The sequence below is a fragment of the Pyrgilauda ruficollis genome, unplaced genomic scaffold (genome assembly GCF_017590135.1).
Source record: "Pyrgilauda ruficollis isolate IOZ18807 unplaced genomic scaffold, ASM1759013v1 scaffold128, whole genome shotgun sequence".
NCBI classification, from domain to species: Eukaryota; Metazoa; Chordata; class Aves; order Passeriformes; family Passeridae; genus Pyrgilauda; species Pyrgilauda ruficollis.
In genome coordinates, this window is record NW_024511210.1 from 839,890 (window position 1) to 858,740 (window position 18,851).

At 37.4% G+C, this 18,851-nt stretch overlaps 1 protein-coding gene across 4 annotated transcripts in view; it reads right to left on the reverse strand.

Moving 5' to 3' along the window:
• Positions 1-18,851, reverse strand: part of CEMIP2 (cell migration inducing hyaluronidase 2) — a 47,782-nt gene that overhangs the window by 12,361 nt on the left and 16,570 nt on the right. For 3 of the 4 annotated variants that reach the window (XR_005954386.1, XM_041458434.1, XM_041458435.1), the window contains exons 3-12: positions 17,667-17,807; positions 16,562-17,123; positions 13,284-13,453; positions 11,783-11,971; positions 8,972-9,141; positions 6,325-6,534; positions 5,716-5,921; positions 5,073-5,142; positions 2,291-2,419; positions 572-660 (exon numbers count right to left, since the gene is read on the reverse strand). Coding sequence is in view for 3 of the 4 variants with exons in the window: in XM_041458434.1 (XP_041314368.1) it covers positions 572-660; positions 2,291-2,419; positions 5,073-5,142; positions 5,716-5,921; positions 6,325-6,534; positions 8,972-9,141; positions 11,783-11,971; positions 13,284-13,453; positions 16,562-17,123; positions 17,667-17,807 (1,936 nt within the window). In the remaining variant the exon portion in view is untranslated. The remainder of the gene's footprint in view (positions 1-571; positions 661-2,290; positions 2,420-5,072; positions 5,143-5,715; positions 5,922-6,324; positions 6,535-8,971; positions 9,142-11,782; positions 11,972-13,283; positions 13,454-16,561; positions 17,124-17,666; positions 17,808-18,851) is intronic. The other variant, XM_041458436.1, reaches the window with a different exon arrangement.

Below are 18,851 nucleotides of genomic sequence, written 5' to 3' on the forward strand. Positions count from 1 at the left end.
CCAGGCACAGTATAAACCTGGCACTTTCCTAGACTCTCCATTACCTTCTCTCACTTTGTAAACTGAAGAAAATGTGGTTGATTGTACCACCTCTGCAAAGAGCCTTCAGTAGAACTGTACTACCGAGCTATGACCTCCAAGTCTAGAAGGAACAGCAGAAACATTCAGCAGTAGGAAAGGTGAGTGGATGCACTACTGAAACCTTTTTCTAACAATTAGTTAAAACACAGTTATAAATCAGAAGATTAGATTTTAAAGGAATATTTTCCTATCAGCAGCAATTCCAGAAAACATTTTAAGCATGACAACAGAGCATGTTTAAAACAATGTCCTCTAAGAGGACGGAAACTGTCCTGAGCAAAAGCTCAGAAGAAACCCAAAACCCTTTAAGAGATACCATCTCTGTTGTTCCCAAAACAGACGAATAAATGAAGAAAAATAACACATATGAACTTACTGCTTGGTTATAATTTATAAATTTTTGTTTTAAAAGGGTTTTTCCCCATGTGGATATAAGAGCAGTCTCAAAATGTGGCCATTTTTCACCCACTTGAAAGAAAGTATCTTTTACCTTGCATTGTTGTCCAAACAGAGATATTCTCTGGGATCATCAGCACTAGCATTAGTTGTTTTAACACCCTTATCAATGAACAAACCAGCCTGAAATAAACAAGGAAAGAAATACATAATATCCAAAATTAAAGATAGAGTAAAAATGAAATTTTAAAAACTTAGGCATTGCATTCTATACAGATATTAGAAACTCTAAGATCTTTCAGTTTGGCTTCAACTGGCATATTGTCTAAGGGAAAACAAGCTAATTAATATAATAAACCAGTCAGTGCTAAAATGATATTAATTATCTGTGATTTTTTAAAAAAGGCAATGAAGATTATCAAAGGTCACTTTAGATTTATTTCACAACATCTGTTTGAGGTTTTCCATTTATTACCAGACGCTGTTCTGGAAAATCTGGAAGCCAATCTTGTGGTGAGTTTGAATTATTCTCACAAATGGAAAAGAAAAGAAAAAACCCACTGTGAAAAAACCTTTGTGTTTCACTTTAACACTAAACTACCTTTACCATAAAAGATTATTTTGATCCATACAGTAATAAGCTTTAAACTCAATAATCCAGTATGAAATAAATTATTTGAGAAAAATAAAAGCATGAGGAAGCATTTGTGCTCCTTTACCTGAATTACATACAAATACCTGTGACTACTTTCACCTCTGATCCAAATCAGGATTACAACTGAGTCTTGTACACAAGTAGATCCTCAGACCTGCTAGTGGAGCTCTCCTTCAACATGGAACTTTAGCACACAAATTGCTACCTTTGTTTAGAGATGATAATAGCTATACAGGTGAACATCTTTTCTTCACCAGGCACTTTTGTATTGAGTATGTTCTAATTCTAATCTAAATAAAATTCCCTACAGTCCCTACAGTTAATGTTAACACATTAACACAACTTCCAAACACTGCATCATTCCTTGATATCCCAGACAATCTTAAGGCAAAATCAGTTTCATTTGGCAAAAAAAAAAAAAAAAAAAAAAAATCCAATAATGATTTTATGAGGTTTCAATGGTTAAATTATGAGAATCTCATGCAGCAAACAAACACAAGTATTTATTTAGAGTTAGATGGCTTTGTAAATGTCATTATATTTATACATACCCACAGCAACTAGATTCCAAATGAAACACTTTTAAGAACTTCAGCTGAAGTGCAACTTTAGCTGAGATGTGGAAAAGGTTTAAAAGCTAACAGAACCCTCCTCAATGACTGTAGGATGAGAACTTCATAAGAAAACTGATGCAAAAAAGTGAGCTCCTCACTTTAAGGCAATATTAAACCTTAATCTCTAGCCAGAGACTGCGTCACCATGCGCAAACACCTGAGACTCAGAAAAATAAACTGTAGCTACCTCAGCAAGCTATTGGATGAATCACTGCTATAATAAACTTTGGTTGTTCAAGGGTCAGCTTTATTCTGCGTAGGAAACAAAGCTGTAAAGAGTAGCATCTGAAATGCTACTTCTGAAAATAGTATTTTGTTAGAAGTATTAATTGATTTTAGTTGTGTCTTACAAAGTTCTGAAGCACTGAATATCTAAAATGCAACTAGAAAATACACCCATGCTGATTATACACTGTTCTACAGTTGAGTTCAAACACAGCACAAAATCTAATCTCCTACCCAGCTTAAAATGCGAACCGATAAGTTGTAATATAGAATACAGAGAGATAAAAACTTCATCTTTTTTAATAACATACTACATTACCTTAAAATTAGAATGAATCCTGTTGTTATAGAAGATTCCTAGGGGTGTAAGCTCTGATTTGGTTTCGATGGCTAGACTATGAGAATCTCCTGTAGCAACCCTGTGGAACAAATACCATATTCCAGCATCCTGCAAGTAATGAGAGAATAGTATAAGTGATTCTGACTATTTTTGGTGCTGATACAGATTTTAAAATAAAGACTCCAAACAAAAATTTAAATAGAGAAAATAAGGCAAATAATGCAAATAAGGCTACATTCTCATGGATAATATCAACTAAAAAGTGTTTTGCTTCTCAGTGAAGCCGTTCAACACCACATATTTAACATGTTCTAGTATTTCAAAGTAGAAAAGTGTCCAAATTAATGTAACTTCCGCAATTAAGTTATGTCATCCCACACACTAGATTTTCCTTTACTAATAGATAATACTACTCACAGTAAGATACTCAAAATCATTCCTCCTATCTTTACTCTTTCAGTCTGTTAAGGTTGGTTCATCTCTGCTCCCATCAAAATTTAAATGGCACAGCCAAAAAAACCCTCAAGAGCTTTCAGTAGACAGAAAAAAAAGCACATGAAGAAATCTGGCCAGTTCGGGGCACTGTGTCAATGACATGCAGTAATAATTTTATGATCTGTTCATTTTCTATACTTTTAATATCTCTTCTCTTAAATAAGCTGGATTTATCTGCTAAATGAAACCTACAAAATTTCCCTTTCAACTACACCTGTGTTCGCAAGAGGCAGCATCATGACAACATCTGCATTGGAGACACCTACTGACATCAAAACTTTTGCCTGACCATAGGTCGTGTGCCTTTTAAAAAAAAAACAAATCACCCCAAAAGGCACATTAAAGAATTAAATGGTAGCTAAAGAAACACTGGGTGCTCCATCTCAAGAAAAACAGTCATCAACCTTTCCAAGAATCATGTACAAAGTCAATTCACCCTGGCTTAAAAGATTTAATGCATTTCAGTCCAAGAATATACTAATTTTCCAATGAGTGCTGGAAATTCTACTTTACAGTAACGTTCCCATCCCAGTGTGTAATGATGATGCACTGACATTTCTGATTAACCATTACAAAGCAAATATGGATGTTCCATTAAAAAAAAATCCCAAAATCTTACCTCACATATAATTAAGTACAGCTCTGTGTTTGGCAGACTCATTTTATCCAAAACACCCTCTGATGCTTGAAAAAATAGACTTAAATAAACTTAAAAGCTTGTTAAGCATCTGCAAGCATTCAGAAATATGAAAAAGGTTGGGTTTTTTCCCCTTTTCTTCTCTCTCATACACAGCAAAACAAAAGAAATATCTACTGCCCATAGAGCCTTACAATAGGCTTCACTGCATAATTAAGGACCTTGGGAAGGAATGGAATTATTTTGCTGTGAATTGCTCTAGTTTATACCAGCAAAAGCTCCTTAGTGCAGAGTCCATATGAACACAGTTGAATTATTCTATTTCCAAAACAATAAGCCGTGGTCCCTTTATACTCGTGTTTACATCCATGCAAAGGATGTATATCAGAGTAGCTAAACTTTGTAAGACACAAATGCTTGTTCCAATCAGGCACATCCTGCTAACAAAAGCAAGTAACATCTATTGGGATGAGCTACATGGGCAGAAGAAGACTTTGTAGGACTTAAGCACCAGATAAAGAAGGAGAAAAGCTGTTTAACTTAGCCTGCAAAGCCTAAACTAGTTATATTACATAAATCTGGCAAAGTAGAAAAACATTGTGTTGGACAAAAAAGAACTGGCTTAATTTGGGAGATGACTCCAGATTCCTCCTAGTGACAGACAGTCAAATAATCAAACAGAAACAAACCCACTACAATAAAAGCAACAAGAATTAGACCACACAAAAAACAGAATGAAATTTTCTGATTTTTTTAACAGCTGAATTGAAATATCTGGAGTAAGTATTTTGAATCCTATTCTATTTATTAATAACAGTTAACTGCTAATAAATAAGTTATTTACTTATAAAAATGTTATAATTTATAGACAAATGTTATCTGGGGCTAAAAATACACAGGCTCATGTTCTTCCAATACCAGAGCCTTTGCAAAAACAATCAATAACCTTTCCTGTTTTCCATTCCCACTGATCTCTTCAGAGAAGTCCAATTAAAAACCTTATATATCTCAGCCTCTAATCCAATATAGAACAGACTCCAGCCCCTGCCTCCACATTATGTACATATCTTTATATCACAGGCAGCTATGATAAGATATTTGCGCTAATATAAGGTCCAGAACAAGCAATGCTATATCAGCAGTAACTGGCTGGAAACAATTGCCTAACCACTGACAGAAAAGAAGCATTTTAGCTATTTCTTACACAATGAACACCTTTTTGTAGTAATTTTTCATTCCAGTGACTAGAGCTCTTGCAAAACTGTCACTAAACTCATGACAACCTACAGAAAATACAGAAGACTTAATATGAAATGCACCAATTCTGTGAAAATAAAAGGATTTCTACACAGACACTACTACCTTTCTACACTGACACTACTGTCAGGTCTATTAAATACAAAGAAGAAGAGATCTCCTCTGTTGCAGCCACAACAAAGATTTTTGGCATCACCTAAATGCACACCTAGATATACATATTGCATTTTCAATGCCAAAATGCTGCCAAACATAAAAAGATGCATATATAAAAAAAGAAAATATATGTAAATCTGGCAGGGTAAATATTACAGATTTTACAAATGCCAGTGACATAAGTAGTTTGTCATTAATTATACCCATATGCCTTACCTGTGAGCCTGCTGCTGCATTGTTTATAAGATGATTGTTGGGATGAGAAATCCAGAATGTTGAAACGGCCCTGAAATATTATTCAGAAACTAGTTACTAAAGAAAACCTCTATCTCCAACAGAAATATCTTCCCTTTTTAACAGCATCAGAAAAAGGTAAACTGATGAAGTAACTATTTCACATTCAAAATACAAGTCACAAAACCTTCCACATCTAGAAGTCCAAAATGTTTTTTTTTTAGTTCAGTGCACAGTATTGTATTTAATGTTGTGCAATGTTTAATGTTAACCCATGCAATGATAAACTGTTTTTAAGAAGCTTTCACAAGAAACAAATAGTATTCAGAAAAAATAGTGGTGATAACTTCAGAGTATGTATAGGTTTACACAGTAGTGAAGATGTTCAACAGACTTCTAAGGTCCCAAGTATCACAAGAAACAACAATGTTCCTATAAAATATTTTTTTCTTTAATAGAAGACTAAGTGTTATTTTTATTGCTATTTTTTAAATACCAGTACTCCATGAACTACATTCATTAAATTATAGATAAAAATATTTCCATCTGTACTTTGTCAAAAGATCATCTGCAGTTCAACTGCTACAGCTGGCTGGGTTTTACTTTTTCATCAACACATACTCACATGCAGTCTGTGGCTGGGACTGGGACATAACTTCCATATACCTTATCCCTAATCCCAATACACATGCTGCTGTTTCTGTCTGTAGGTAGAAGTGTGCCTGGTTTTGTGACTAGCCCAAGGTTGTGGAACAAAATATTCCTCTGCTCAATGCCATCTTCTATGAAGAAACAGTGACCTAGTGTGTCATAGCCAATGGTGTCCTTTATCTGTAGAAATACAAGTTCATTATGTCAGCAGTAACAGCATTTACTGAGATTTATTTGACAAATACCATCTAGTTTTACTATCTCGGCACAGCTGCAGAGTAAAGTGTCAGTATCAGCAGATCAGATGATTCAAGCACATGGTTTTATTCATCCCTCACAAACACAGTGCTGTCTGGAGAGTTTAGCTGCCTTACAGCTGTCTTACAGCTAGCTGCTGTAAGAATCTGACAAAACAGAATGGTGAGAACTGTAAATTACTGTTTGTAGTAATTTATTTATCCACTGAAATAAGAAAACAATTGCTGAGCATTGGATTTGCATAAGGGAGGGGATTGTTTTGGCATCTAAATGCTCTTTATAATATTCATTCCAACATAACAGGTTTTACTCTCTGTGCACCTACCAGCAAACCATTAGTTGCATGAACAGTCACACATCTGGAAAAACAGTGATGAATGGAAAGACCTTCCAGATAAGTTTTAAAAGTATATCCTCCTTTTTCATCCACATCCCCACAAAGGTGAAAGTGAACAGGGTAACTTCCAATCTGCTGCTGGCCCATTTGCTTCAATTCCACATAGGAAAGGTGAACAGATGTAAAATTCTTCAAAATCTAAAAAAAATTAAGTCCAGAGGGAAAAACCAATTTGCTTTTTAATCAATAGAAATTTTAATACATCATCTACCCCAGACGTACAGAAGCTAGATGTGCAGTTGTCACAGGCCAACACAATAAAAGTTATAACAAATATTACTGTCTTGCTCTACAAGAAGCCTTACAAAACTGTATCCCTCATATATGATTTCAAAATTCAAATCTCCATGTGGCTACAACAGAGGAATTTTCACCAGACATATTGCCACACTTTACTATTTGGTCTGTACTAGGTGGCAGATGAAATATTCTTACATGTACTGTCCAACCAAACAGAAGTCACCTATATCTGGGACTGTCAGTAAAGAAGCTGCACCAGCATGGTCCATCTGTGACAGGCATAGCTGAATAAAAATCACAGAATAATGCAGATTCAAAGGAACCTGTTGAGATACCTAGCCCAACTGAGAGCTCGGTTCTTGGTCAGCTTCATAAAACAGCTGCTCAGAGAATACCTCCAGTCACAGAGATGCTCATGGTGTCAATTCCTTCCACCCTTTCTTTTTCTCAGTATGTGAGCATTATTTGCCTTCTTTAAGCCTGGTACCATTGCCTCTTGTCCTCCAGCTGTGCACCTCCAAGAACTGCTGTAGCCACTGAACCATCACCAGTACCTGAAGACAGCAATAAGATCTCTCCTCTCAACTCCCCATCATTCATCATCACACACTGCCACACTACCTTTCCAGGACACAGACCAGTGCATCTACGTTTTCATTGCCATTGCAATAAGAACCCAAAACTGGGCACTGCACTCCAGAGAAATGTCTTTACTAAGGAATATATTAAATAATTCTCACCATCATACACCTTCACAGTAATGTTACTATGTATGAAGTAAGTCATAATGGGGTTGTACCAGTAATGCAGAAAAGTATTTTCTTCCGCCTAACCTGCTATGAAAGCATAAACCAAGTGCAACAGCTAAACTGCAAGGAGCTAACCTGAGTTAAAAACCAAATAAAAAAAAGAGAAACCAAACCAAAACAAACCCTATTTTTTTTTTTTTTTGTGTAACTTCAGTTCATTAACTTAGCTGTACTAAGTAATTATCAAAAATATCCATTTTCATAGGGCACTGATTAAGCTTTTTTCCTCCTCCTCTAATTGAACTCTTGGGGTTTGTATACCTAACATATAGAGGGATGGTCAAAACCTGACCTTTTAGGCATCTTTAATCTCTAGCTCTTAACTACTGCAAAGCATCAAAACTGCAAACCTCTCCTCACTGCTACTAAGCCCCCTTTAGGCTACTGAACTAGGGACCAGTAGGAAATTCAGGATGTTCAAAAGCTATTATATTTCTTAACATCTAGAATCCCTCTGCTTGAGAATGTAAGATTAGCGTAAGCCAAAAATACTTTCAGTGCTGAAGTCTAGATTTGGCAGCAGACACTCACTACTCAGTCTCCTGGGAACAATTTAACTTTGATGAGTCAAAAAGTTTGTTTTCTTTTCTACCTTCCAGACAATCGAAGGTCTGCTTATTTATATGTTTGTCACACTTAGCAAGAGTCACAGCTTGTCACTATCTTCTTTCATTACATTATTGTGAACCCTTGACATCTTGAGCCCACGTACCTTCTTCCACAAAACAAAAGCTGACACATAGTAGGAAAGGGCTTATTTTCTTTCCCACTATTATGGTCACCACTATGAAATTAAAATCTGTATACAAATACATCAGAAAGAGATTTAAACTGTGTTGACCACATAATGAACACAAATATATTTGCAATTAAAATATGAGGCCTCAAACTTCTTTAGCATCATTGAAGCACTGCTGCTCAAATCTTTCATCTAGAAGTGAACACAAGTTAAAATACTAGTTTCTAGAACACTCCTTTCTCTCAGCTTCATTTATTCATAATACAAGAAATTTGAAGCTGTTTCCCTTATAGAGCCTTAGTACTTTCAGACTTTTAAGAAACTAAATATAAAACCCCATAGTACAAGTCAGTTTCTGCCCCCTCCATGCCTCTCTAGTGCCCAGGTTCAGATGGGAAATTTGAATTAGGATTCAATGCTCATCACCTGGGGAGGAACAAAGGCAGTGAAAGAAAGGAAGAGAGGGAGGTCAAGTTTTATGCTGTAATGTTATAGGATGTATACGCATGGATGTCACTTGTTCAATCCCTAACATACAATGTTACAGCACCTCCTGGACGTTTCTAGAACAGTTTGAGCATGATATCCCTTCCTTCAGTTCTGCAGACTAAGTCTTGAGGAGTTAAATCTAATCTGGGTAAAGCTGAGAATGAAGTAATTTCCACAAAAAGCAACTGAATGAACTGATGTTCTTTAAGTTTTCAAATGCCTTGAAGTTAAACATTAATCTTTTTGTCCTTAATATGCCTTTATATGACAGAAAGTTAATTTAAAATGCTTTTCAAACCTTGATATGTCCACCAAATGTATCGTAACTGAAGAACTGACACTCCTTTTCAAGATAGCAGGTATTTTCTGTCTCCCCCTTTATTAGGATGTTTCTTGTAAGAACTCCAACTTCTGCTCTCATGTCCACTCCATCAATTACTTCTCCTACATGAAGAAACTGAGGGTTTTCTGTCCAACAAGTTTTGAAGCAGGAGGAAAAAAAAAAAAAGAGAAAAAAAGGCACCGCTGATTAAAACCAGAATCAACTTACAGAAGAAAGAAAGATAACTGCAGCAACAAAACCTGTGCATTACTCTTCCTTAACATGCTGGTCTCTCTCAGCTTTTCTTATGGTAGATCTATTTTTCATTTTAATAAGAAATCAATCATCAAAAAATATCAACATTTTATTTGCAAGTGCATCTTATAGTTTCAATCCAATAGCTTGTGAACAGAATGGGAAAAACCAAAGAGTTTATTAATCCAATCTGTCAAACTTTTAGTGAAACACAGATGCAGACTTGCTTTAAAAAAAAAAAAAATGCTGGCTGCTTAATCTGTTTCAAGGACAAATTAAGAACTGAAAGTGAAGCCAAAACACTGTTTGAAAATGCTGTATTGATCTCCTCCTAAAAGAAAAAACGACTTGCTTTCCTAAGTTTCCTCTTTATGCATCTTCAGAATAGCTACCTAAGAAAGAGGAAATTAGGGAAAAAAAGATAGTCTGATTTTACACCCGTCTTCAAAAACCCAATCAATTTCTCATTGAAAGTAAGAAAATTATCTGGTTCTGTAAACCTTAAAAAATGCATTTATGCGTTTATTGATACCCTGAATACAGATTATCACTATCTCTCAAAGCCTTAAAAAAAAGGCTATAAGCCTAAACTACCACCACATGAAGCGGAACTAAGAGTGACACCAACACTAGACCTACTTCTGAGGATTTAAAAAGACAAGAGACATCTGTATGGGACTGCACTCCTCTCCCTAAAGGCTTGCCTATTGTTTTTCCCTATATTTGACTAGAAACTCAAGAAATCAAGTTCAGAAAGAGCAACCAGGGCTCCTACAACACAATACTTGATGGTTTTCCTACTACAGAAAGGTGAAACCAGCAAAAAACCTAGTAAAACAATGCAAGAAATAATTTTGAAAGATTACACATTCATCAGCATGTCAAGTTTACCATTACAGAGAAAATTCATTTGTTATGGAACAAATAGGTAGGGTGGCATGTGAATTTTTTAAAACTGTATGCATTACTTTGACAAAGAAAACTACATTGAGGGTAGCAAAGAACCCCAACTGGGTAAGTGGACTGTAAGTTCACCTCCTTTAGTATCTTTTTAGTTAGGATTTACTTTGGGGGGGAAAAAAAAAAAAAAAGCAGCCAAGATTTCATGTTTTACACCATATCTTGTGAAAACAGGATTTTTTTTAACCTTTAAAAGCAGCTGCTTTATCACAGCACAATTTCCGAGATGAAATAGAGTCTATGCACACACTGCTCAGTGGTGACAAGAAACTTCTTAAACTTCATATTGCAACCTTTCAGTTAAGTTTGCTCTTTAAAACACTGTGCCCAATAAAACACACAACATGATGCTTAAGAACAAAGCCCAGGAAATATCACATTCAATTGCACTAAGTTAGCTCTGCAGCTTCACTCAAACTGGCATTTTCTGACGGTGTAATCACATGAACGGAGATACGCTTTCCTCATACTTGAGATTTCTCAATGCAGTAAAACATACATGACCCATGCTAACAAACATGTGAGAAGCAAATTTCACTGCCAGCAGGACAGCCAGACTGGCAGTCCCTTAAGGCAGAGGTGTACAGGGAAATCTGAGGGTGTTGACAGAAAACTTCTGAGAATGAAGAAGAGCACTTTGAAGAAGAGGAAGTTGCACTGTGCAGAAATTAATGGGACAAAATCAGACTGAGAAGAGCACCCACGAGCTGCTGCAAACTAACATTCCACAACAATTTGTTAGTTTGTGCTACAGACTAACGCTGCCGCCCACCAGGAGCAAGAGGGGAAGCTCCAGAGCAGAAGATGGAGGACACCAAGGGGGAGGGCGGTACCATGGAGCAGGTGTGGAGCAGCAGAAGGAAAACAGAGACGCCAGCAGAGCTGGCAAGCCACTCCCGTGGGAGGCTCCTGTGATGTCAAGCAGAATGACTCAGATAATAAAAAGGAAATGGTCAACAACATGCATGACCATTTACTTGCGCATCATACCCAAAGGAAAAACAGATTGCAACTACTCAGGGATATCCTGTGACAGCAGAATCTTGGAAAGGCCACTTATTTTATAACCATTTTGTTGGGGAGGTGGTAAAAAGGAGACTGAGGGAAAGGAGAAAAAAAGAAAAAAGGTACAGGTTCACAGACTGCAATTTTCTTTTTTCCTTCCTGTTTTTATTTCTACTTTTTTAATAACAAAAGAAAAAAAATATAACAGTTCAAAAGATGAGAATGACACTAAAGGCAAGGGAAACAAGAAATTACCACAACAGCTATTCAAGCTTGTGGAAAGACAGAAAGGAGCCAAGGAAGGAAAACAAGCCTAACCCTACTGGAGAAAAAAAAAAAAAAGGCATTCAATGAGCCTGGGAAGAAATGAGAAAGAGAAGTTAGCATGGTGAGCTGTGAGGCAGACCTGACATACATTTTATAGCAAGGAGAATTACACATCCATGTATGTGGCAACAAAGCTATACAGCAATTCGAGGAAAGGCTGCTCTTTTCTGCTTACACTGCAAGGGCCTGTCCAGCAGCACATATTTCACACAGATCTTCAGGTGGTGACTGCTCTCATACCTTTGACTTTAACCTGATGCTTGGTACACTCCATGCAGGGAAGGAGGGTGAATTCCTCTGTCTGATACATCGAATAGTCTGTGCTTGCAACCACAATCCTGTCTCCAGGCTCCCACGTACTAACATCATCCAGTAGATTCAATATTACTCCACCCACCGCTTCCACCTGGAAGCCTGATATTGGGACACCTAATTAAAAAATAAAAGGAAACAAAGATTATATTCACCTTTATATGAAACAATTCCCAAGAAGATACTAACAAAATATGTAAGAGATTTTGCAGGCCCCAAAGCCCTCTAAAGTACAGCTTTGCCCTCAAACATGCCAGTGTGAGAAGCCTGTTTAATTACTGGATCTCAAACAAAACAAAGGGAAAACACAGACTAATGGTGACTGGAAGAAACTATGATTTTTTTTTTTCCTTAAAAAAACCCTAGTATCATATAGCAGTAATTTGTAGGTCCAGCTACCTCTGCTTATTTCAAGTGACATTTTTTTGCCATTTTAAACTGTACAGATGTAATCAAGGACATGGAAAACAAAGTAGAGGACTTTCTTTTTTAAGCACAACTAATAGAACAGTTTGGCAGACTAAACTGCACACATACAGAATTTCACTGGCTTATGATGAATTTGCATAAGTTCAGCCACTTTTGCTAACTCTTGAACCTAACTCTACAGCACCAGTAAGTAAAAGATATATTATGGTAGATTTTTTTTTTTATGTTAAGTCTTTACATTTTCATGGGGCCATCAAGAACAGTAAAGGAGTAGTAATAGCTCAACTGCCTAAGAAATACATTTTTAGCTACCATAAAAAATTTTTGAAGAAAACATAATAGCATTTAGTAATTCTAAAAACAGAAAGAGATTATTCCCAATAAAAACTCAGATCAAATATATCTTAAATTTAAAAAAAAATTAATAAAGGACAAAAGCAAGCAAGTGGCAGGTCTTCTAGCTTTTTATACCACAGACTCAACTTTGTAACTCTGTGCTTGAACAGACTCAACTTTGTATCAGAACATCAGCCTAAAGTTCAGCACTCTAAAAGCAGCCAAAAATTGTAACAAGAATGAAACATTTCTTTTGGCTTCTGCAGTTTGGGGGTTGTTTTTTTGTTTTGGTTTTTTTTTTTTTTTCTTTTGTACCGTAATCAACATCTCAGAAACTTAGATTTAAAATCTATGTAATCTGTCAAATTACGAAAAAAAATTTAAAAATGTCAAAACTTATAAGACTCCTATCTTCATCTAAATATACTAGAATTTAAGACTAGAAATTAAACAATATTATGCTGCTCAAATACTGTGAGACAGAGTGAGAAATAGGTAGTACTGAAGAACTGTGTCCTCCTATTTCATCCATAGCAAGAAAAAACAACTTATAGTAGCACTCAAAAATTTAAATTGCAACCAGAAATTTTAGAGAAAAAAAAAGCATATGAAGTATTTTTTTCTTTTTCCCTCAAATGTAGAATTTCACAAAACACTTTCCTACCATCATTCCATTCGCTGTAAGCTCTCACAACAAACTTCTGACCATCCACTGTGAAAAACTCTTTTTGAGCAAGAGCTTTCCCACCAGTGCTGTGGTTTTCATAGTTTCTCACTGATTCATTACAGGAAGAATTTCCACCACCTATGACACCAACTAAAGCCCAGGCTTGCCTGTGAAAATCAAAAGTAAATGTTTAAATATAATGGCCCTTTAAAAATTCTTTACAAAACCAGGAAAGGCAAGGAGTATAGAAGTCATAAAAAAGCCTTTTGCTTGCTATTCCAAATTAATTTTAAAATGGAACTTCAAAATGTAGAAGGAAATGGGCAAATGTAACAGCAGAGAAAAAAAGTTTAAAACAACTGGGTGTCCTATACACAAATTGGCAAACAACAGCTCTTACTGGGGAGGGCTGTCATATACATTTCTAGTAAAACCTTCAACAAGATACACATTTTTCCAAAAGCGAATTGCTAGAGATGTGTGACAAAAGCCACACAGGATCCTACTCCCAAACAGCTTTAGCAAGGCCCAGGAGGAGCAGGAGTCAGTGCCAATGTTCCTGCCACAGCTCCCTGCCATTCGCCAGCAACACCCCAAAGGAGCAGTCAGGACTCTCAGTTCCTCAGGCCAGGAGGGATGGACACAGCCTGCACCACCACAGACACTGGTGCTCACTCCCGTGCCAGACAGGCAATAGCTTTTGAATCTTTCAGGATGCCCAGACACAGAAAAGGAAATGCATGCTGTTACACAACCTTTGTACAATATACCACTCATGTGTGAGTGTTTGGAAATTTAAACCAAACCACGCACCACAGACAGCTGCCACCAAGTTCAAAAAAACAAGTTTATTTTGCTGTCCCTTACTGCTCTGTAATGCCATAACCATGTGTGCAAAGGAAGCGGTAGAGATCATCTACAAAAAAGCCAGACAATTTTGCATCATTAAAGTTGAATCATTCACCCCAAGTGAAAACAGTGTCAGATAGCTGGACTGCAGTCTGTTGCTAATGATTAATTCAACAGCAGATATTAAACCCACCTTCAATACAGATGCCTTTATTTTAACCTTCTTGATGTTTTTGTTGATTGGGATCAAAAAGCCTGACAATACTTTAGCATTAACACGTTCACAGAAATAGTACATACTGGGCCAGCTTTTTAGTAGCAGCAGCAAACAAGCTGAACATTTCACATACTGACATTCAAAGTAAAGTTATTTTGATGCACGCTTTGCATTCCATGCTGCAGGAAGAAGTGTAGAAGGGGAGAGGGCTGTAATGGAGTATTCACCTCCATGCTGACATCTTTTTCACTACCATTAGAGGTTTAAGAAAATTACTCTGCTTTTCCTGAACGAGCCACCAGGGTCAGTTTCTCGCCTATCTTCCACTGCAGAACAAAACACTTTTATGTGTTTACAGAGCCTTTACTGACTAAGGAAAGCAGACAAGGATCAGTTCAGCAGAGACACAAAAAAGGCTGCTTCTTCCCAGTTACAAGATGAAGTTTCTCATTTCAGACAAACTGGTGTGGAGGTCACGGGCAGAGACAAGCCCCAGAAACATACACCTCTCAGGACACACTGGGCTGGCTGCACCACAGCCTGAGCAATGTGAAGCTTTGCTGCTTTCATGAAGTGGTATTCTGCAATAGAACATCCAGGTCTTGGCACTTTTGGCCAAACTGCTACAGAGGCAAGAGCATTCCATTCCACACCCCTGTGCTTACACAGCCAGTGACACAAACGTAATCCTGACGGGAACTGAGGTCAGAACATGCCATCCTGACTGACACGCCAGCCTGCCTCTGCCAAAGCACAGGGAGGAAACTAACTGGAATCCAGATGTCAGGGGATAGCAAGGGATAAGAATAGAACGGAAAAACCAAATGACCAATTTCCTGGAAAACACTGGACAATACCAAAAGGTTATACAACACCATCCCAATAGAACAACAACAGACTGGATATACTTTTCACTTGTATTGCCAACACAGAATCACAGAATCACTTAGGCTGGAAAATACCTTTAAGATGATCAAGTCTAGCCTTTGACCGATGGCCACCTTGTCAACTAGACCATGATACCAAGTACCACATCCACTCATTTCTTGAACACCTCCAGGGATGATGACTCCACCATCTCCCTGAACAGTCTGTTCCAATGCTTAATAACCCTTTCCCTTAAGAAATTCCTCCTATGTTCAACTGTAAACCTCCCCTGATGCAGCTTGAGGTTAACATCCTCTTGTTCTGTCACTGGTTGCCTAGAAGAAGATGCTGATCCCCACCAGACTTGTAGAGAGCAATAAGGTCCCTCTGAACCTCCTTTAGTTCAGGTTAAACATTCTCAGCTTCCTCAGCAGCTCCTCATATGACTTACTACACTCTAGACGCTTCCTCAGCTCTGTTGCCCTCCTCTGGACACTCTCCAGCACCAGTCTTTATTGTAGTAAGGGGCCCAGAACAGGACACAGGACTCAAGGTGTGGCTTCACCAGTGCCCAGTACAGCACTACCTTGGTCCCGCTGGCCACATTACTGCTGATACTAGCCAGGACCTTCCTGGCCATGAGGGCACATTGCTTTGTGTTGCCCAGAGCAGTGCGGACAACCCTCAGTGGCACAAAGCCAAATTCAGAACATGCATCGCAAAAATCCATTTGCAATAACTAAATGAAGAGCAATGAGGAGCAGTGTAAGTTTCTTGCTTTAATAATTCCTGTTATACTTCTACTGTCTCACCATCCAAATCCTGACCAACTGAAAAGAACTGTCAAAAGAAAGAAACACCTTGTAACTGCATTTCAATCACAAAATAATTTGACAGGTCAGCTCCTTTGAGAATTCAACGGAGAGGTAATGTACTTTTATTTCAACAGTGCAGGAGTATGAATAAGATGTTTGATACCTGGGATTAGTATCCCTTAGAAATAATATTTTGGGTTGGAAGGAACCTTAGAGATCCTTCAGTTGCACTTGTTGTTCTTCCGAACTCATACAAATTAAAAACCTCACCTAGCAACTGTTACCTATCTATGTCTTAGTTTAATTTCTATAAAGAACAGTGAAAGCAAGTAATTTCAAGTAAAAAGGTCTGTCCCACAGACACCAGTCTCTGCACTGTATTGCTCACTGAATACTATTACTGCAGCACTGTGTACAACACCAAGAACTCTCCGAGAACTTTATGAACTGTCAAGTTTAACAAATCCCCCACAGCAGAATCTGCATGCCATCTTTAATCAGCACAAAAGGGAAAAAAAATTACCTACCTGTAACTTAATCCTCTGACAAACCTACTTCCCAGAAGATTTTGAATAGTGACTCTGGTTTCCTCCAGAAGGTTTTTAGCAGCTGAATCTCCAACAGCAATAGCAATAATGCGACCAGGATGCCCATTTTTCAGTAAGTTCTGGAGCTTTAAGCTTTCCTCTGCAAATTCATGAGTATCAAACTTCAGCACTTCCAAAACCTCCGCTGTATCCTGATCGATCACTCTAACATTTAGTCCTCGGGAAAAATTCTTTTTAAATGTATAATGACCATAGGCCAGCCCTGAGAAATACATAGTCTTTGACAGAAGAGTCCATGATACCTTCTGGTGCCCGTGCAACTCCAGTGTTCCTTCAGGGCCCACACCAATAAATTTTTTGCCAAATTCTGGCACATCAGCACCTTCGTTTGACTTCCCATACAAAATAATAGTTGCTTTGGATTTATAGCGGCATTTCTCTGCTCCAACATGAAGCATTCCACCATCCTTTATCAGGATAAATCGAGTTCTCAAGGTAATATTTTTAGAACCTTCTTTATTATCACCAAAAACAAGTAAACCTAAAGGAAAAAAAAAATTCTGTACATTAAATCAAAATTCAGAGACTCAAATAACCATGTTTTGCAGAAAGACCAACAGAAAAATTACATATTTATTTTCACACCCATGAATTAATCTGTTATGTTCTTACATATATTTAAGAATGTTTGAGAAAGTAACTGCTACCAATTGTGATTCATCTTTCTAAGCATTTGCTGATTTATTCCTATTCTTTTTCTGCCTGTTTGGTAGGATTACTAATATACAACAGTTACCATTGGAGGACAAACAGATTGAGTACTGCACAGGCTGCTAAACAACCTTGTTTTCCTATACTGCACAGAAAACTACATCAGTGCTGCCCTGAAAAGATACTAGAGCATCATCATAGAGAATTCATCTTTTGAACGATATACCCAACCTGGCAGCAGGCTGAAAAGTAAAAAAGCATGGGAACTGGTCAATAAGCTGCTAAATAAAAGTTTCAACATACTTTTGTGCAATCACAGAAGTAAAAAATATGCAGGACACTGAAGCAAGGTGTTCATCTTGCTATTTCATACCTCCATCCTGTATAACTATAGAGTGTACTGTAGCGTCTGAGTTCAGACGAAACAAATCCCCTTTTTTGATAATAACTCGTTTTTCAGGATCTTTTCCAGGGCTCCAGTTTTTAAGGCGAGGATTCTGATCAGGACAATTCTCTGCAATACAATGTGAAATCCAACTTTTAAAAAACAAACATCATCACACCAGTCATGGTGGCATTAGGATGTACACAAGTAAGAAAGGGTCAGGCACCCACAAAGGACTCCCACATCCCTCTGTGCTTTCAATACTGCAGTCATAGCAGTAATAGCCAAGAAGACACCTGAAAAACAGCTGAAGTCTCAGCTGAAGGGGTAGGAAGGCATTATTTCACTGAATTAAACTACTACTGACTACACGTTATTGACCATAGATACTTTTGAACCCCATCTGATTTTTCTCTTATTTGCTAGGTCACCTGTAGCAGATTAGAAGAGATAGTGGAATGCAGTCAGACAGACAACAGTCACTGAGCACTGGAAGCCTTAGACCAGCTAACTAGGCTAACATGGTTATAAAACATCTAAAATATCCCACCTCCTCAAAGTCTCAACCCCATCAGAATGGCTGATCCCTTCTTACTTTTAAGCATTCAAATCATTCTCTCAGTGGAAGTTTGCAGGAAGGACAAGACACCCTGAACATATTTAGTATAAAACCCAACTAGCAAGAGCAGCTCCCCGGGACATGAGACATTTGGATCTAACTTAAACATTTGTATCCCTGAGGAAGTCAGCTTAAATATCAGGCTACAAACTACACAAGAGCAAAGACACACGCAGTCCTTGCTGAAAGCTGCGGCTCTACACAGGCTATAAACCGAACTACAAGGCCAGAGAAGGAGAGGCAACAGCAAGAAGTGACAGATTTGTATGATTTCAGACAAAGTTACAGCAATGTAGTACTTATACCACGCACTTCTTTAATAAATTAAGCATCTGAGTAATGGGGAAGCATAGACACATCATGAAAACTGGAAAGTAGATTCCTTGGATTATCTTATCAAAATTAAAAATAAATATTAAAAATTTAAACATTAAAGATATTTTTTCCTGCGCAAAAGACAACGAAAAAGTTGCTAAAAATAAACATGTTAGCAGGCCAACTGAGGTTATCAGCCAAAATAGCTTTTTCACATCCTGTCTTCTGAAGAAATACAC